This window comes from Pleuronectes platessa, chromosome 10 (genome assembly GCF_947347685.1).
Source record: "Pleuronectes platessa chromosome 10, fPlePla1.1, whole genome shotgun sequence".
Lineage (NCBI taxonomy): Eukaryota > Metazoa > Chordata > Actinopteri > Pleuronectiformes > Pleuronectidae > Pleuronectes > Pleuronectes platessa.
The window spans coordinates 15,619,131-15,640,067 of NC_070635.1; the positions used below are offsets into that span (position 1 = coordinate 15,619,131).

The window sequence follows — 20,937 nt, forward strand, 5'->3', positions numbered from 1 at the left end:
ATAACACCATGCTGTGTCAATTACACAAATCTGACAGAATTGACTTGTGGTGAATTGTACAGACTGCCATAAGGTGGAAAATCAAGTCAGTCTCCACCATGGCAGAGACAAACAAGTCACAGCACAGACTGGAGATCAAAATCCTTTAAGATGTCCTTTAGGAGCATATGGAACCATCCACCTTCATGCAGGATGTAACCACAATGAGGGTAATACCACAATCTGTGTATGTGAAGCAACAATCTATGTTCTAGATTTATTCATTGCTGATGATTTTTCATCAAATTACGCTAAAAATTCAGCTGAAATTTTGCCCTTTATTTCCTGGCAGCAGGTGGGATATCAACAAATACAAATTTAAAAAAACCCCAATGTGGGATTAATGCTGACAGCACACAATAAATATGTAAATACAACTGGTGGTTTTATGAGAGGAGAAGAAAGACAGCAGGTAATAATAATGAATGAAATGAGCTGAGGAGCAAAGATACAAAAAACTACACAACTGGTTTATCTCCTGTTTCAGTCCCTGTCCATTAGGTGGCGACGGCGCGCTTTCTTTTCCAGCCGTCGGCAGATTGCACAGAAGAAGAAGAAAGCGGTGGGAAATTTGACAGTGCGCGAAAAAGCTGTTGTTCTTAGTTCTTAATTATTTGACTCCACGCACACATTAACAGTGAATGACTTCATGTTTACACGACATGGACCGGTACGTGCTGCTTGTTTCTTTCTGTCAAACTGACGACGGAGCGACCGAGGAGAATAAATGTGAGTTTGAATTCCTCCATAACTTCTCTGCTATCGTCAACTCTGCTACAGCAAGTTCAGTCAAGTTAGCTAGTTGATTCGTTACAGTGGCGTCTCTATGGATTCATCTACTGAGGTTTATCTGGGGAAGGATTTAATATCTGCGTCATTTAAGTTAACCTTTCTTCAGATACATCCGTTTAAAGAGGGAGTTGATTCTCCTGTAGTTAGCTTGTTGACGTCTTTGTGGGATATGTACAGTGTTTTCTTGGCGAGGTAACATTATCTAAATGGTTCTATGTTTTAATGAATCAAGAGTCCAGCTATGATGAAGCCTGAGAGTTCCGTTGTTGTCTGTCCACAGGTCTGGAGCCAGTGCAGCTCATATATAACAGACTGGTGGATATTTCCTCTGTGGAGTCGGTGAGAGGGAGCTCTGTTTTTCCAGGTGCAGTAACTCAAAGGCTTCATGTGCATCTGTTTCCCTGCTTCTCGTCGATTCACAGAAACCTCACTCAACCTCTTTCCTCTGCATGTCCCTCAGCTTGTTCTCTGGATGGCAGCCCAGCAGGTCGCAAGTGGTACTTCGCTGTTCAAGCTTGCCAGGGAGTCACACAGGTGAGACACAAAGGAGAGATCCGAGAACATTAGAGAAACGACCCTGAGAGGACAATACACTGCAACTCAAGAAAACACATTCAGATACACACAACACATGGAAATGGAGGAAACAGCTAAGTCAATTTGACAACATATACCCTGCAAATACCTGCAATACAGCCAAATATTGTGTTGAGAGTATTTGGCTGTGTTCTTTGGATTTGGTTGTGTTGTGAATATTTGGTTATATTGCGAGTATTTGGATGTGTTGTGAGTATTTGGTTGTGTTGTGAGTATTCAGTTTTGTTGTGAGTATTTGGATATGTTGAGAGTATTCGGTTGTGTTGTTAGTATTCAGTTGTGTTGTGAGTATTTGGATGTGTTGTGAGGATTTGGTTGTGTTTGGAGTATTTGTTGGTGATGTGAATATTTGGATGTGTTGTGGTGATTTGGTAGTGTTAGGAGTATTTGTAGCCCATTTTCAATTGGCTGCACTTGTGCTGTCAAATCGATGAAATGCTTTCTCTATTTGCATGTGTTTTTTAGGATGCAGTCCATTGACCTCTAAGGGCCACAGTCATATTGCCATAAACAGTAGTTTTGTATCACAAAGTTTTTAGCATAAGCACATATTTGTGTTCTTTCTTCAGTTTGTGAGGCAGTAAAAGCTGTTGCCTAGAAATCAGACTTCAGGGAGTAGGTGCTGGATATGGATTGAAGTTTTTGGCTCCAGCCTCGGTTGCATGTCTTTCATGTGATATCAATCTTTTCACTGCTAAGTCTATATAAGGCTGAGGTATTAACCTCTTAAAGATATAGTATAATTAAGTCTATGTTCAGCCTAAATTAATATCTGATATTATTCAGCAACACAAGCTATTTCTTTGAATTAGCTTCCTCGAAATGTAAAGCAGAAAAAAAGTGGGAAATGCTGTTGATCTTCCCACATCTTATCAAGTTTACTGACTGTAACACAACTATTACTGCATTTGTGGTGTGGTCAGTGTTCACAGTAATCCTGAAATGACTACATCAATACATAATTGCAGAACAATTTTTTTTTATCAAGCCCTGAACTGTCAGAACAGCTGATCATTTAAAATGTACTTCATAGAAGCTGTTAAGCACAATATCAAAAGTTACGAAACAAAAATTTACGTTCACTCAAAACATGCAATAATTGTACTGTACCACATCACATTTGTGTGAGGTTTAGCATTAATTATAATATAGTCGATAAATATCAAACAAAGTTGTTAACCGCGGGTCAGCAAAGCTGATCCTGTCCACTACAGTTATTCTCTGATATGTAACACAAGAGGCAAATCTGTAGAGATTTTTAAGCATTTAAAGATAAGGTAGCACTTTATTAATCGCTTAAGGAATATTTAGCACCACAAACAATGGAACTAAGGAGGGTAAGAACAATATGTATATATAGTTATATGAACAAAAATAAAACTTAGACTTTGTTGATGGAAAAAGCACAATTCTGTTATTGAAATCAGTCTTAAATGCATCTCAACTGTTTTGTAGTTTTGCAGCTCAGACTGGGAAGAGTTAGGAACAGGCCATCAGAAAAGTGATGGGGAGGAGGAGAAGCCTACTGCTGTGGAGTCATGTCTCAGTTGTCTGAGTAATGAGGAGGCGCTGGAGCAAAGAGCTGATCAGCCAGCACTGACAGAGTGAGTGACACAGATTCATAGTTAGTGTTTTTTTATTGAAATAAACAGGTTTACATTTTCTTCTCTGGGAGGATTGTGCTAAATTCATCTGTGTGAACAACTGTAAAACCGATGTGAATTAATGATATTGATATTATTTTAAGGTATTAAATTGTAAAGGGTTTTGTATTAAGATAAGTCCAGATGTAGTATCTTTCCCTATGGGACCTGATCTGAATGGCTTCATTGAACAGGATGTTCGAGGAGGCTGCAGAAGGAATTCATCTACTGTCAGACAAGCTACCACCTCCAGGTACAGTTCACTGATCCATAGTATCTGTGAATGTATAAATATTTTTAAAGCTCTGTCCTGTGTGTTGATGTTAATGTTGTCCTGTGTAGGTCTTTTTTTCTTTATAAGAAAGAATTTACTAAAATGAAATGTATTAAGATACATTTTTATGCACATTTCTTTCAGGCAATTCCAAAATGGTACTTCTCAGTTGATTTTGGATATTGTGATTATTTTTTAAGCATGGTTCACCAGTTTTCTCTATTTTGTATTAAAAAGTAATAGTAATAGAGGAATAATCATATAGTTTCCTGATATAGCAACAGAGCAAGAATTTAATTTAAGCAATGTCTCAAGTGGGAATATTGTCTTTGCCAAAAGCTGTCAGTAGTGAAGAATCCAGACCTTCTTTACTGAAGCCAAACTCTTCAGCTTTGTGACAAGGATCTGGTCCAATTTCAACTAATTAGATTTTGACAATCTGCCTGCTGTAGCCTTGTAGAAAAGGTGGCCTGCTCTACTTTGTACATACAGCGTGCCGTCACCACTGGGAAGATGGGATGCTTCTACTCTGACTTATTCTTAGCAAGTCCACCTCCTGCAGTGATGATTCACTCTTCAAAGAACCCTTAATTAACATACCACCTCCTCAGGAGTTCGGGAACAGTCACACTTCACCGTAGGCTGCACGAGGAGCTGGAGTCACTGCTTGCTTTCTACTTTACTTCCATTGGTCATGATATTTTGAGTCGCAGAGAAGATGTGTCAGTGGAGTGACCTGCCTAGGTCACTGTCCCCTCATAAAATCCTGTAGAGACATTATATAAGAAAAAACTACATTGGAATTGTTCTTCAATTTGTTCTGTTTTCCCTTATAGGTAAAGCCCTGTTGGATGTGCTGGTGTTGGGCTCTGCTGATGAACCCCCTCCCATCAAAGACCTGCTGCCTCTGCTGGGAGCCCTAAAACACATGTCGTGCTGGCATGCTGCTAAGATCAATGTAGTAACACAAAACGCAACTGGGTAAGAGAAAATAAAATTCAAATACATTACCTTCCCTCTATTTTGACCAAAATGACAAACACTTTAAAGCTGATATTAATTTAGATAAGCCTAGTTAATGATAAATTATATAATCGTTGCATACATTTCACACAATCAGCATGTTTGGACTTTAAATAGACATATCCTCACATACAGAGATATAGTAACTTCACTGTGACACATATGTGAATAGGTGATGGAAAGATACAAAGCATAAAATACAGGAAAAGGAGCACTGTGGTGTGTATTCACTGAATATACTGGTATTATTCTATATGAAATTCCCCCAGTTCACCACTAGAGGGAGGTAGATGAGTAAATATACATATGGGTTGACTTATACAGTAATGGATAGTCTGAGCAACATTTCTACAGAAGATCTCATTTCAGTTAATCTGTTTTTATTCCTAACTCCTAATCATTAATAGAAGTTGCTGATCATTGAGTCATCTTTTTTGTCTTTCCCCAGGTGGCAGAAAGCAGCTTCCTACCTGAGTGCTGGTCTGGTGGAGCCTAATGACCTGGACGTCTGTATCGACCATAAGGAACTATGGAGGGGCGGCCTGATGATCAGAGAGAAGAAGGTAATGATCTCTGTTTGTGGCGTGATCATGAAGAAGAATTATTGGGGATAGTTTCTGCACGTTTGTGCGTCTTTACTGTGTGTTCATGCATCAGTGCTACGATTGAAAAAGCTGTATGTAGTCGACAGCTGTCAATACTTTCCCTCAATTATTTGAATATACTTATTAAACACTAGATTATGTGCATGTCTTTGTTTCAGAAATTTTGTTGTACTATTGGGTGTTTACGTGCATCTGTGTGTTGTCGAGAGAGGGAGAGAGGGAGAGAGGGGAGCCAAGAGGGGCTGAGTGAATCAATGTGCTGCTTAAAGCTGTGCAATAAATAAAGAAGAAGGAGCGTTTTTTCACCTCTTTCTGTTTGTTTGTTTGTTTGAAAGAAAGATTACACAAAAGCTGCTGCATGAATTACCATGAAAATTAGGGTAAGGGTGTGGTATGGGTCAGGGAAGAACCCATTGAATTTTGGATCCGGTTCAGGGTTCAATCCAGGATGTCTTAAATCACTTTCTTTAAAATGTGATATACATTGTTTTTGACATATTCACTGTTTTCCCAGGGAATAATTTATGGATGTTGATGGAAAAAATCTGAGATAAAATCCCTCCCATCTGTAGCTGTCCACGTCTGATCAGATCACTCAGGATGGATTTTAATGCCAGGTCTGAAGATGGCTTGTGTGTGAGGTTGTGTGTTCTGGACTGTAGAGGGCATGAGAAAATAGCTGTGTCCCTTTGAACTCACCAGCTTGTGTGCCCATGGCTTTTTACTATGAACAGTGTCCTCGCTGTGCTCAGTGAGAACGACAGAGAAACCAGCGTTTTCCTCACCAACCTTCTGTGCTGAGGATTAATCGTGGTTCCTAGACCTGATTCTTTCTGCCTATTGTGTCCCCATATCTTTTTCATGTGAAATTACTCATTCACTGCACACACCGCCATAGGGTATATTTCCATGTTTCTCCTTTTTGAATTGAGTGATATTTTTCTTAAGTCAGCTTGGGGAATAAGTCTTTCTCTGCTACTGAATGAATCCAGAGGAATAACTTGAGGTCACTGGGGGGTCATGGGAAATAGCTCTGCCTTGCTGGCATTGCCCTGGTAGAGCAGACCCGACTCGGCCGGGCTACTCTCTGACTCGACCTCGCTCCTCGGTGAGTTGGCTGCAATTAATTATTGGTTCAGACAGAGGGATAAGGCAAGTGTTAGAGAACGCCTCTGGACAGTTCCTGTCTGTACTTAAAGGACAGTGGTGTTATTGAAAAGGAGATAACAGTGCATTGCTGTTCTATTCTTCTGTAGGAGTTTAAAGTGGAAAGTAGAGTCCGACAAATGTATTTGTTGGCCAATAACTCTATGATTTGATTTGAGTTTGTGTATTTTCTTCCTGTCTATGTTTGGGTGAGCTTGTCAAGATAAATTCTCATCAACTCTGTTGAAATGGCAATGAAGTATTAAGCTAAAATTTAAATAGGCCGTTATGAACAGCATGTATTTAATTCAAGTTCTATATATTTGTTTTTATTTGTATTCTTTTCATCTATAATTAATTTATGATAAAGTTTATAAAAGCAAGACTCAGCTACATTTCTTTGTCATAATGTTTTGATAACAGCATCTTAGTCATCATTGCCAAAAATAAACGTATTTATCCTATAATATTGTTATCCGCATAGGCCCTCGAAAAATCCATATCGGTCAGACTAGTAAAAATTACACCTAGATTAAAATAACTGAGCTTGAAGGCAACTGTGTCCAGTGTCCAATATAGTGTTGTGTATGGAACACAAGTCTAAAGTACAGCTTTACACAAAGTGAAGTCCATAAAGTATTGGTTTATATTTCTACCTTCACCGAGCCGTGACCACCGCAAACCCATCTACACTTTTGGAATAATCTTGAATCCCTCACTAATGTCAACAACAAATCCCTGCAGCCAGGTTCCCAAACCTTGTCTTTCCACAAGAGGGGAGTTTTTTTTAGCAGCAGATCAGGGCCTATTATTTTTAATGAGATTTTTAATAACCACATCTTGGTGGATTATTAGATTTCCAAGTATTTTGGATGTATTGTCCTTTTTTCCCGATTTCCTGCTTATGTAGTCAAAGTGAATAGACAGAGGTGAATTGACAGCATTTTATTCTGCTGTTACTCTGGAGATTACCTCACTCCAACTTGTGTTTCTCTCTCATTACGGGAAAACTCTGGCAGGTGCAGTATTTTTACGTCTCTGCCAATTTTGTGCCATTCTCCCACAGTCCTGTGGGGATAATCAGCAATCTGTTTCGCTATGTAGTTCTCTTTCATGCCTCATACTGTTGGCTGAGATTTACAGTTGACAGTTAAATGACATGGTAAACCTTGATAAACTTGCATCTAAAATTAATTGCTGAGTTGCTTCTGTTTATGAATCACTTGTTTTGTAAATAATGTCAAATCAGGTCAGTTTTGACATTATTTTGACAATTTTTAGGTAAATATTTGGGTATTTTTTACTTAATAACAGCGTTTGTTTAATGTGACCAAAATAGTTTTCAGTACATTTAAAGCCTGAAAGGTTGGATATGTTCTGAAGTAGCATGTTTTCCTTCTGTTGAAGTGAAAATGTGAGAATTGCTGAAATGTGTCACCTCACATGAATATGTTGCTGCAGCATTTAAGTGAATACATTTTCAAGCTTGTTTCTTTGACACTAGTCTTGGCAATGCTGATCTGACTACACAGCGCTGGTCCCCAACTATTATTCTGCTGTAGGGGGTAAACACTACATTTTTAAATTTCTTTAAACCAATAACAATCTTCTTGGCAGGCAGAAAGCCCAGGATGATAGTCCTAGTAAAATATTGCTGAGAACGGGCGGATTGCATGTGCGAAGGTGATCACTATCATTAAAATGGATAATTCTCCACAAAGAAGAAAGAAATCGCCTAATGTAATTGTAAAATTAAAATAATCATCGGAACTTGTAGCCCGTGGGTTGCAGCTCGGAGGTGGTTATTGTTGTTTCCTGAAGGGAAGTGGAAGTTTGTGGAGTGGAATGAGAATACAGACAGGTGGCTAATTGCAGGCTGATACCAACAGTCTAAATCCTACTTTGTCATAGAAGTTTTGATAAGTTGTTTTAATGTGTAAATTCCATAGTAGAGGCCACATAAGGCCTAACCCTAACCCACAATATTCGATTTTAAATTAATTAATCTCAACATTTCTGATCTGGTCTCATTCGAGATAATCTAGGTATTGATATAGTTAATATTCAAATACTTAGGCAGCCTTTAAACATGTACCAGACAATAATGCGAGAGGTATGTCAAAGGTGATTTAGAATCTGTCTCAATTAAATAGTTTCTCCATCAGAGTTTGTCTTCAACTTGGGGTCCTTTGCTGCATGTTTAATCCCCTTTCACACTTAAAGCTGTCCAATCAATAAAGGCAAAAATGCCCCAAAATTATCTTAAATAGCTTTTTCACCAGAGAGCACTGACTAGTTTCATTTTCACATCTTGGCCACAATTGAAACACATTTAAGTCATCCTTATCAAAAATGTTTTATTGTATTGACCAGTAACCTGATCAGATATTGGTATCAGCTTCATAATCCCATACCAAGGACCAAAAAAAATGATATATAACATGATATGAGATCATATCATGTTGTCTCTACTTAACTTGGAGTATGCTGAGGCAGGCATGTTCTTTACCTTCACTGTAGTGACCTTTGTCGAGTTTCTAAAGTCAGAAGTGTGTGGGCTCCAGCAGTCAGTCTGTAACAGCTTCACAGTTGGAAAGTGGTGGAACAAAGGAGAATTCCCACCGGAGTGAAAACCTGCCTGTGAACAATCACCCCCACTTTACAGCCGTGTATTCCATAATATAACAGCTATTATGTGTTGGAGAGGACGTGTGTATGTGCACGTATATCACCAGCTGCACAACCATGTGATTGGAGCAAAGAAAACCATGTCTACTGTCTAGTTTTTTTGTAATATGAGAACAAAGGAATGATGGCTGTGTGATTGACTGTAGTGTTATGGCAATTACAAAAATATTCAGAAATGAGGCTAAAATATCCTAGATATGAAAGCTGCGATCTTGCGCATTTGGAGCCCGAGTCTGTGCAGTAGTGATTAGGAGATGAAGCTTTGGCACCAAACCAAACTTAACCCAAAAAAAGGGGCACCTTAACAAACATTATTGCGAAAAGAACTACCCTGAATGACAGAAACCACCTTAAGAAACAATTATTTAACATATACCGGTACTTTATCTACTGACAATTCAGTTTCTTCCATGACCCATCCAGTAACATGGAGGAGGCAGGGTTAATGACCTCTACTGCAGCCAGCCACTAGGGGCTGATTGAGACGCGTTGTTTTCACTTTTGATGAGCAGTCATTTCATCCATCTTTATATACAGACTATGACAGGCCAACAGTTGGCAAAGTCTGATGTTGTACAGCTGCTGATTTAAATGTGATTGTGTTAACTTTGTGCATTTATGTTTCAGTATGTGTCAGAGCTCCGTTTCGACGGCTTTTCTCTGCGCTTTCCAGTGCCGGACACATCAGGGCCCAGTCTCCTGCAATCTCCCTACACCTCCACAGACCACAAACTTCAGTCTGAGGTGAGTCCTGCACTCTTGACTACTATCTTAAATTCTCAACTTTAAATGATCCTGTTGTTGAGCCGAGGTCCTGCGAACTCAGACAACCTCTGACCAACCTTTGGCAGTAGCTCACACTGAAAAGAAAACATGGTTATCTCCTCATTCTCAAGGGTGTGAGAGCAGACCTGATCTGATTGAATCGACATGTTGTTCACTTTATTCATTCAGCCCTGCACTGGGTTCATTGTGTGCTCTGTTGGAGAGGTGAGACATTTTGTTCTGTTTTGTTTTACTCAATCAATACGGAGTTTCCATCCTCCCTCATCATTTATGGCCCAAATGGAAATGTTGTAATTGTTGTCTGATGAAGATAACTTAAAAGTTTCGTCCTACAACTAGATTGACACTTTTCCATTGATAAGCAGTTAGCAATTGTATTATAGAAAGAACTGCAAGAATGTGCAAGAGCAATTGGAATTGAATTTAAACAATGGACTAGTTAAATGAGACGCATTATGCTTGTATACAGATTCATACATTTGGATTGAGTTATTACTTGAAGAGTTGTACATGCTCTAATGCATCACTTCCCTCGTACTGTCAATTGCTGCAGCTCCTCTTTTCAGCCTCCTACTGAAATGCTTTTGGTTTAGCTCCTGATGATATGGAAATCCAAAAAAGCACAATATATGTCTTCTTTAAAGATGCACACAAATGTTTTGAGGTCGGAAATGTATTCAACATGTTTCTTAGACCTCATGAATACACACAAAGCGTTCTTGTGAAAAACGATCCATGACCTTTTTTTTTATTGGATGACAATTGGCCAGGGAAACACAGACTGCCACTGTTCTTCAGGGGTGAAGCTAAATAGGCAGCCGCAGTGTATCGTAAAAAGATGTTCCCATTCTTAATCCCACTTACAAAGCTCTGATGGGTTTCTCCAGCTGTGGATAAAAGCCGTCACTAGGAACAACAACAGACCCATTTGAATCACTGGGAGCCTGTCAGTTATGTGGGCAGAGATTCAGAGGTCTGGAGCCAGGCTTTGTCATAGCTTCATCCCATTTAACTTGTCCCAACACCTCAGGCAGTGTAAATTCATGCGTTTAGTCCAATTGATTGCCTCAATTGGCCTCAATATTTCTCGTTTCTTCGTCAGACAGTAGCAGCCACTGTCTTCTGCCAGCATGCTGCAGGGCCTGCACTTGATCCAGATCTCGTCAGTGAATAAATCTTGTGTAGAGAAATATTTTATGTTAGAAGTTGTTCAGTTCTGAAGCTTAAAGGAAGAGCGTGATGAAATAATACCCGTGTAGTGATGTTCCCCAAAAAACTTCAGCCGTGGGTTTGATGGACAGAATAAGTCGATAATGAATGAATTTTCATGCAGTTCCTGTGGTTCCTCTCACCCCAGTTCATACCACATCTTATCTATTAGCTTAAGAGGTGAATGGACCGCACAAGCTCCATCTTCTAATGATTCCTGGTGGCTAGAAGATTAGTTGGAAAGGGTCACTGCCTGGTTGCCCTTTAATCACTTTGAGGAACCTGTGACTGAATGGCCTCCAGTCCGATAAATCAAACATATCTTATCTACCAAATTAGTGTTGACCTGTTGTACTTCCATTGACATTGTACCATTAAACAGTTATAGTATATATAGTTAACAAATTATTTAGGATGGGCCATGCACAAGGTCTATACGGAGGAAAATCAGTAGACTGCACTCTTATGTTATATTTATGGGGTTTGCTTTCATCTTTCGACCATCAACTTTCACCAAACCTTCATTTGTCACTAACGTTTTCACAGAGATCCATCTTTCATCATTAATTCCCGCTATTATGAGTCACTTTTCTTACTGAGAGACTAGATTGAGCTGTCAGTTTGTTGTCATTTCTTAATCCACACTTTTTGTAGCCTCAATTAATATCTATGAAGCAGCAGTATTGACAGTAATGTACTTGTGAAGTCTGTTTAAGAGCCTGACCAATATGGATTTTTGTCAATGTATAGATGTTAAAGTAAAACATTTCCAATACTATAGATATTTTAGGAAATAATGGCATTGTTCCTAAGAAGATAAAAAAAAAAAAAGTAGATATTTTAGAGTTTAACATAATGTTTATTTTATGTAAACTGATGAAAGGAAGAAACAAAACACTGGTTCTTTGTCAGTGTTTTTACATTTCGCGACGGAACAGCCACCAACTCACAGGTAAATGGAATCACAAGAGGTTTTTACACTATAAAAGAAATTGGAATTAAACCCACAGCTCACATGCACAGTTCTAATCAGAGTATGTGTTGTTGCTTTTTTTATGTGGATGAGGTTGTGTGTTTGTGGTAGGTGTGTGCATTGTTAAAACTCTTTATTTGCATATTTATTACTCATCATGAGTCGGGGTATTTTATAATGATAGTTATATTTCTGTAATGAGTTTTCTTCTGGTGGTTATCATCAATAACATTACATATGCACAGGAGCTGTGCCCAGTAATGTATGGCATTGTATGGTGTGTGCATATTGTGTACACACACAGGCGCAAAGCTTTTGCTTGCATTAATTAGATGAGCATTAAAGAAACTTTATGTTAACCGTTGTCCTCTTTGGGAATTTTTTCTCTGGCAACAGATCTTATTTGTTGTTGTGTGTGCTCACTCTCTTGAGATAACGCAGCACTGTTCTATAGTTAGGGTGTGTGTATTAATGTGTCTATAGAGAGAGAGTCGTGGTGTATGTGTGTTGTTTGATCGCAGCAGATCCCTGTACAGAGAAGCAGATGGCGATGATTGTCTTGGCGCACAATTTAATAAAAACCTCTGAGGACAACAAAACTAACACATCTCCACATTGCTGGCATAACTGAGTCTATAATGACGGGCACTCACTCACACACACACATACCTAGTCTAAACTCAAACAGAAACTAATAGGCCTCTTCACCGTCAGAACTAACTGTTATGATAATTACCAACACAGACACACACACACGCTGTGATTTGTGAGCACCAAACATGAGGCGTTGTCTCAGTGTGAGTTTTATCAAATCCACTGCACACTAGGTATAGGAATGTTAATATCACACACCTTTAATATGGTTGGATATTTTCTTAATAATTCTTACGGGCAAAATATACAGATGAGTTTCTCAGTTGGTAGCTAATATGTCACGTCATTGATCAGTTAATATTGAGATACATTTTCATCTTCCCCGCCACAACAAAAGCATTTTAGAGCCAGCTGTAACATGCAGCTTCACCACTAGATGGCACTACATTCTGTAAACCGTTAACATTTTCAGCTTTGACATGTATCATTTTAAACTATTACAAAGGATAATTTTAAGTGGATGTTAGTATTGAGGGCAATTAGATATTGGAGTTCTTAATGATGTGTTGGCTGCTGCATTAGTCAGACTTTACACTGGGTCAGGCAAGGGACTAATACACTTTCTTATCATGGGGATTCAACCAGTGCTCATTAAAATCTTCATCTACTCTTAATATATATATATATGTCGCAAATAGGTCGACACCGCGTTTTTGTTCCAGTTCAATAAATTATGAGATTGAGATTCACACTTGTGAATTCATGTAGATTTTTGCAAATGCAGATGACCATTTTTTTCCACGTGACAAAGAATTTGTATCTATTATTGATTTCCTCTTGACATAGTGAGCTCATTAGACAAGTTGGACAATCGTGGAGTTTAAGTGTAGGTTTTTATTATATATGAGCTATAGTGTGACCAGGATCAAACTTTAAAAAGTTACAGATACAATGTGTGTTAGGTAATGCTGAAACAATTGAGGATTTGACGAATTGCTGTTTTTCTAAGTTTAGTTGCTGTTTAATATGAAATTAAATTGATTATCTTTGTGTTTTTGACTGTTAGTTTGACTGGTAATAAATTGATAATTACGAATAAATAAAATAATAGTTTTGGTGTTTAGCTTGCCCTGTCTCTATTGCTAAATGGAATGGAAATTTTGTTAGGTGAAATAACCCCCCACCCCCATCCCCCCTTTGTTTCTTTCCTGATTTAATTCCTCTATTATATTTCTTATCTCTCTCTGTTCTATGTTTTCAGGTCTTCCATCACTATGCACCGGTTTTAGACCTGGTTCAGCTGGTTAATGTTGCAGAACTTCCCAGCTTCCTGATGTCCAGCCCCCAGTTTGAACTGTATCCTTATATTGAAGTGTGCATGCATGTGTGTGGAAAAGCTATATAAACATTACATCTAGTATTACTCACATGGAAACTATTTGATAGTTATAATAATACATCATAGAACTTGAATATAATGCGCTTGTCAGATATATTTTTTAAATGTTGTGACTTCTTTTTAGTACTGCACTTTTCCTTCACAGCTAACAAACAGAGGTCTCTGTGGTAAGTCAGCAAAGGCTAAACTGCTGTTGGATCAGCTGAGGTCTTTGCGTGGACAGGTATATGCTCTTTTACATCAACTTAAACATTTAGCTATACTTTTTAATTTCAAGTGAATCAAAGACACATTTCTTTAAGATTTCTATTTAAGAAAAATTCTTCAATTTCCAGTCAAATGTGAATGAGACATACACAGATCAGCTACAACATTAAAACCAGTCTATAGTTTTAATGTTGTAGCAGATCACTGTATAATATCCATCTTGTATGTGATTGATGGAGCTCAAGGAGAGTGTGTTTAGGTTTATCGACTGTGTTTCTATCTCCAGGTTGGAGCGTTGTTCAGCCTGTCCTGTGTTATCACCTCCATCGTCCAGCCTGCAGCAAGCCAGCTCAGCTCCCAGCGCTGGAGAGAATCTATAGCCCGGAGACTTAAGTCACTAAGTGGTAAAACATTTCTTTCAAGATGGTTTCACGACCTCTTTATATAGATTGTCATCTGGCAACACCAGAGAGGAGCCTCATTGTTTCATGTGGGGAAATACATTGGTAACTAGGACTAAAGTGATATTCAGTGGATAATGGAGCTTACTACTGTGGAAGCAGGGTCGGAATCAATTTGAAAAACTGGTGGATGTATTGGGAATAAAACAATTAAAAAGAAATGACAACTGATATCTCCATTCTTTGAGGGGAATAGGATTGCTGCAGAAAAGAATAAAAAAATAGGAATTGGACAGAAGGGATTGGGTATATATAATTTTTAAATATTTTATAGAACACAATTCATAGAAGCAGACTTGTCTGGTAAAATGAAGCAAAAACTACAACAAAACAACTAAAGCTTCTGATAGTGTTCTACAACAAAATTAGTCGTATAACATTTTTTTCTGTTTTCAATTAATTCTGTATATGATCTCTGTCCCCCCCCCCCCCCGCTTCACCCTGCAGTGCCTGACGTCGAGGTGAAAGGTGAGAGCGCTCACTACCTCCTGCTGGTCCAGGGATCAGACGACGCTGGGTGTGCAACCTGCAGGGTTAGGATGTTGCACTCAGACAGTCAAATTAATGGAGCGGCCGCCATGGCAACTGTCGCCGGGTTGTTGGGAGAGAAGTCCCTATCATCCTTAGGTACATTGTGTGTGTGTGTGTGTGTGTGTGTGTGTGTGTGTGTGTGTGTGTGTGTGTGTGTGTGTGTGTGTGTGTGTGTGTGTGTGTGTGTGTGTGTGTGTGTGTGTGTGTGTGTGTGTGTGTGTGTGTGTGACTGCAAATGTTTTACTCATTTTCATTTGTTTACTTGTTGAATCGCAGCATCAAGTGCTTGATCTGATCTCTGAACAAAATCGAGACACATTTCCTTTATTTCTGATTGTATTTGTTCACATTTTGGAAAATTAGCGCTAATAAAAGCACTAATTCAGGATAAAAATTCAGGATAAAAGTATCCTGAAAATCCTCTTAGCACCAATTGACCCATTGAAGTACAGCCAGCTATCACTGGTTTACATTTCTAATGAAGAAAACTTAAAAATGTGGCAATTCTCAAGGCAGGTTTTGAGTTTCCTTTAAATAATAGAACGTTTGAGTCACATTAAATCTTAAAAGTATATGTTTTATGTCTATGATTTGAGATGAGAGAACTGCTACCTGAATTATCTCACTGAGCTCTGTGTCATAATGTCTCCATGCAGGCGATCAGTCAAACAGTCCAAACTACAATAACATCCTGTTGTTTATAGTCCCGACCACGTCACCGCTGCCTCGTTCCCTGTGCCTCAGTTTGAAAACATATGTTGTACTGCAATCAAATTTAAAGAGCACAGTATTTTATGAAAGTTTTGAGGCTTTGGTACATCAAGCAGTAATTTGTTCTCTGTCACATTGTTAAGAAAAGCCTTTCAATCATCTTGTGCACTTGGAGCTGCTCCTAAACTTGATTGGAGTTCCCTTCTGGCTTCATTGCCAAAGGTTGAGGGGCTGTCATTGTTCAAATATGTGTGCTGTTACATTTCTGACTCCAGAGATTTTCTTCTTTCATTTGTGCTACATGTCTATTCTTAGCCACCTCTTCCTTGTTTTTCACTTGTTTCTTCCCTCCTCTCTCAGAGAATTGGAAAGTTGTGTCACGAACATAAGAAATGACAACTAAAGACAAAGGAGAGTGAGAAATGGTATTGATGGGAAAGATGGGTTAAGAGAGAGAGGATGGATGAGGAATGGAGTGGATATGTAGATTGTTCCCTCGGGCCAACTAGGTTCTATTCATCAGCATTTGTTCGTTTATGAGCAGATTTCACAAAAACTACCTGATTTGCATGAAAGTTGGTGAAAGGATTTTTAGTGAAAATAATTATTTTACATATAATTAATGGACATTGATGAAAAAAATCTGACATGTTTAGGGGATTGCTATTTAAATATCCAAATCTTGTGAGTTTAAATGTGGCTTCATGTGGGTACTTTGGAAGCTTGGCAGATGTCTGCGCTTTACTGAGTGCCATTCTAGTTGGGAGCTGGACTGGAGAAACTTTTGAACGAAAACTTGAAATGTAGATTGGATTTTCTTCTTCGTGGGGGACTAGATTGATGGATTGATCTCTCAGAGGTCAATCCCCAATAATACTGGATCCTGCAACCCTGAAACCACAACTGATTATCGTTCACTGGGCCCTCTCTGCCCTTTTAATCCATGCCCTGTTTTAATGCAGCCACTCTGTCAGATACTTGAAGTAAACTGACCTTTTGTGTAAAACGCGCCCCAAAACTTATCCTTGGCCCTGATCCCATCAGAGATATACAGAAACGTTCAGCGAGTTTCTATCCAAACATTACACCATTAAGGATTGCAAATGATCTCATCATTCAATATTTTTCCTTTTTTCTATTTCTCCTTTGATCAGGGGGAGCTGTGGGCGACATCCTCCGCCCTCTGCCCTGTCTCCAAGGAGACAGTCTGCTGAAGAGAGAGCGGAAGGTGACCCAAGTTCAGATTCTGGTACTCAAAGAATATCTCAGTAAGTATGACATTTAAAGATGTCCTGAACTGGAAAATAAATCACAGAATAAACTGTAGCTCTTATGTGCAAAGCAAGTGATTGACTCTTGTAGTAGTTTAGAGGTACTATTTTGCTTGTATATATGCTAATGTGTGTAATAAGAAGGACAAGCCCCCAGGGTACATCTCCTTGAGCTCACCAAATGTCATGTCAATTAAAACATTTTTTTCCTATGCCGGAAGAATCCCTCTCAGAACACAAGTGGAGAGAACAGGTTGAGGGCTGTATTTGGAAAAGATTTATCACATAACCGGCAAAATAATTGTGTTTTTCCTCACCTAACTAATCACTGTGGTGTATCTTCATCCGGAACATGAACCCTTGGGAAACCCTGGGTTTATTTTTACAGTGTTATGGGATTAATTAAAAGAGATGTGTTAAACTCATGTCATTAACCCTTTCCTGACCCTTAACATGGCTGCAGGCTTAAACATGCTGCACACTTCCTTGGATTAGCCCTTTTCACCATCTCATTATCTCACTTTTATCCAGCATACCACAATCACTGTGCACATGAAATCTGTGTAATTTTCAACGTCATGGATAAGAGAACACCCACTAGTCTTTGACTGATTGCTCAGATCTTTACAAATGGGTAATAGAAATGAGGAAATGCGTAAATTAATCTCATTTGACAACATCTCAATGACTGAATGGATGTTGATCAATGGTTTAGTCTTTATACAAAATTTATTCAGTTTCATTTTGTGATTGTTTCACAAAACAAGAAAATTAACTGTCATCTTAAAATGTTCAATTTATTTACGTAATTAGCAGACAATCCATAATAAAATGGTCATTAATTGCATTCCTCAAATTTACAATTGCACCATATAGTAGCGTAGTTACTATATGGATAATGTCTTGGTGGGACATTGCTGTTTTCCTCTGCTACCCACAGCTACAAAGGACAGGAGTCGGTTTGACCTGTTTGATATAAATTCAGTTTAATTCAAAATACAGAAAAGGCGATGGACAGTAAATATGTATCTACTGTCAGGGCTACTTGAAGCTTCTTGATATGTCGTCAATGTGAACCTGCAGCTGTCTAGAGCCCTCAGCACGGGCTGGTGCATAGAAAGTTGAAATATCATTATTTTACAGACACACATAATGTCTCCTTGGCAGCCAGTCAGTGAAACACCAGTGGAGTAAAGCCCGATTAAAGGAAGTGGAGTGAATTTCTTTAGATTTGAGAAAAGCAATAGGGATATTCTTTGAAAAGGCAGTTAGCTGAATGAAGAGGCGTGACAGACCACAGGGCTTAATGACATTTATTGCAATAACATTTGACTTGGCATTAAATTGGGAAAAGGCTCATTCTTTTGAGTTGCAAAAGTTTGAAGTAATGTTTGTGTGTGTGTGTGTGTTACAGTTTTTCTAAGAATAGTTAAGTTTTCATTTAGAAGCTCTTTTATATAGAACTTGGGTCAAATTTAAGCTTTATGGAGAGCAAATATAAAAAGGTCACCTTATAATTTCAACTCACCACCTTTGGCCCTTGTGAAGTCAAAACAGAAACTAATTAAAAGAGCACACTCTTATTTTGGAGGGGCATCAATCCTCAACCCCCTTGAATATTATGTAAAATTAACACTTATGCTAAAATCTTCCACCAGCTGTAAGCTTGCCATAAACTGAATTAAAAATATTACCAACATAAAAACGTTCCTTTGTTTTGTGTCCAGGACGGAGAGAAGAAGCGTCCGCTTCGACCTCAATACCCATCAATGACTTGAAGTCCGTTTTGAGTTTAGCGAGAGAGCAGTATCTGAAAGTGATTGACTCCACGCTACCCTCTGCTGCAACCTGTCTGCAGGACAACCCGGGGAATGACAAAAAGTCAGGTATGACAAAAAATGTAAACTACCAGCAACATTACCATTTCATGCTTCCCAAATTTCAGTCTAACTGAAATGTAAAGAGAAAGCTACAATGCTAAAATTAATAGCGGCTGCTTGCGAGACATCTTGCTAGACTCAGGATGTCAAGACTCGTGGCTGAATTTGTGTCCTTTGTTACTGCAGAACTTAATGCTGATGTAACTTTCATAGTGGCAATCGTGACATAACGTGCTGGTACTGGTCAGACGTGGTCCTGTTGATGACTTGAATGTTCCAAAAGTCAATGATTTGTTGTAACAGTGAGGTTTGAGAATAAAAGAAAAGAAAAAAGAGGCCACGTGCTGTAAACCTATGAACCTGAGTGACACTACATGACATTACATTAAAGAAATCCCTGACCATGTGATACTGAGGATGTTTCTGATGATATTTACACATAAGTAAAGGTCATTATACTTAATTTAGGGAATTTAAAATGGTTAATTGCCAGTTGTCGATTCAGCCAGACTAAAGACGATCATTCAGTACAAATCCTCCTGTCCAAAAAACACATCAAGACAAGGGATGTAAAGTCACACACTTACCAAGACACATATTCTGACCTGCGTGTGCGTTGTAAAACGTCATCAGTATTCACTACATGCACATTCATGGAATGACAATGCAAGCTAATAATCTGCAGATAAATTGTTGGCAATAAAACAAGTACCACGCCTGCAGCTGCATGTGCAGTGTGGGCGGTGCTGCTTTTAAAATTGTACCTGTGGGGCTGATGTCATGTCATAAACATTGTGACATTATTTGCCAAGTCTTTTTTTGTCTGAGCAGAACATTGTCAATCATAACGTTTATTGTGTGATTATCAATCCCACTAGATTCAGGAATTGTCCCAGTGAGTGTAATAGTACTGGAATAAAAAGTGTTTTTACCAGTAAAACAGCCATTTGTCTCCAAAACAGACGACATTATGGCATTTGTTTGCCTCTGCCTGCGTCCATGTTATCTGCCAGTTGTATGTATGAGCTGTTCTCAACCTCAAACTGAGAACATATTAGAAGTTTAGAAAGTTGTGGAGAGAGCTGGCTTGCAAAAAACAAGTAAACATGTACAGACAGTCTATAGCACAAATCAGGTTATTTTTCTCTGTGATTTGTTCCTTGTTGGTCGAGATATGGCATTTAAAGCACTAAAATGCTTCAGTAGTCCATAAGGAATGTCTTGCATTGCCGTATCTGAATGGCCTAAAGGTGAGAATAACTTAGGCGTTTCCTGCCAAACCGCTGGCGGAGAGCGTCAGTCTCTTTGTGTAATATACTTATGTCCTCAGGCCAACAACGTGCATGATCATCTCGCCAGGGAACCTGCTGTATACAGATGTATCACATTTCTGTCATCCTGGACATAATGTACAATCTTTCTGCTCAAACATAAGGAAAGTGCCGAGTTGTTGAGATTTTCTCTGTTGCTGTTGTGTAAGATTGGCTTGTTAGTTTCTCTACTGTTCTAAAGCATAATAGCACCTCCATGTATATATATATATATATATATATATATATATATATATATATATATATATATATATATATATATATATATATATAATCCTGAGCTTTTATTTCCCTGAAGGCTTTGTAAATACTCATCTGTCAGCATTTTGAGAATAATTTATAAAACCTCCAGCTTATGGGTCAACCACAACCAAACCATTAAAAAAAGCATCTGTAAATCTATACGTTTTCTTTATTTAAGAGGTCTTTCAGCTTGAGAGCAGGATTTATTGATTTCTCATTCAGATGTTGTATGCTTTCACTGAAAACTATGCACTAGAACTCAAATAGCCCCTTCTTAGATTTGCTCTGCTTGTGCTCAAATTGTGCGCTAGCAATGAGATTTCCTGTGCTTCAGCTCTTTTCCTTGGATCATGTTGTGTCCGTGCGCACGTGAAGCGTCTGCTCTCTGACCTTTGAGAGTCCCGTACAGGTGGTTACTTTAACCGCGTTCATGCACTTTGTCCTCCAGGGCTTGATTATTAGATCGGTGTGTTTGAAAACGACCACACATTCCTGGCCAACATGGATTGGCAAAATTAAGGGTCTGAAGTTTTT

General features: G+C 38.6%; 1 protein-coding gene across 2 annotated transcripts in view; it reads left to right on the forward strand.

The window, feature by feature from the left end:
* The first annotated feature begins 577 nt into the window (after window positions 1-577).
* mtbp (MDM2 binding protein) overlaps window positions 578-20,937 on the forward strand; it is a 28,476-nt gene continuing 8,116 nt past the window's right edge. For both annotated transcript variants that reach the window (XM_053431681.1, XM_053431682.1), the window contains exons 1-14: window positions 578-768; window positions 1,112-1,195; window positions 1,292-1,365; window positions 2,884-3,032; window positions 3,266-3,324; window positions 4,182-4,326; window positions 4,817-4,931; window positions 9,435-9,551; window positions 13,631-13,725; window positions 13,925-13,991; window positions 14,262-14,379; window positions 14,884-15,063; window positions 16,833-16,946; window positions 18,677-18,835. In XM_053431681.1, coding sequence (XP_053287656.1) covers window positions 681-768; window positions 1,112-1,195; window positions 1,292-1,365; window positions 2,884-3,032; window positions 3,266-3,324; window positions 4,182-4,326; window positions 4,817-4,931; window positions 9,435-9,551; window positions 13,631-13,725; window positions 13,925-13,991; window positions 14,262-14,379; window positions 14,884-15,063; window positions 16,833-16,946; window positions 18,677-18,835 — 1,564 coding nt within the window. In that variant the 5' untranslated portion in view covers window positions 578-680. The remainder of the gene's footprint in view (window positions 769-1,111; window positions 1,196-1,291; window positions 1,366-2,883; window positions 3,033-3,265; window positions 3,325-4,181; window positions 4,327-4,816; window positions 4,932-9,434; window positions 9,552-13,630; window positions 13,726-13,924; window positions 13,992-14,261; window positions 14,380-14,883; window positions 15,064-16,832; window positions 16,947-18,676; window positions 18,836-20,937) is intronic.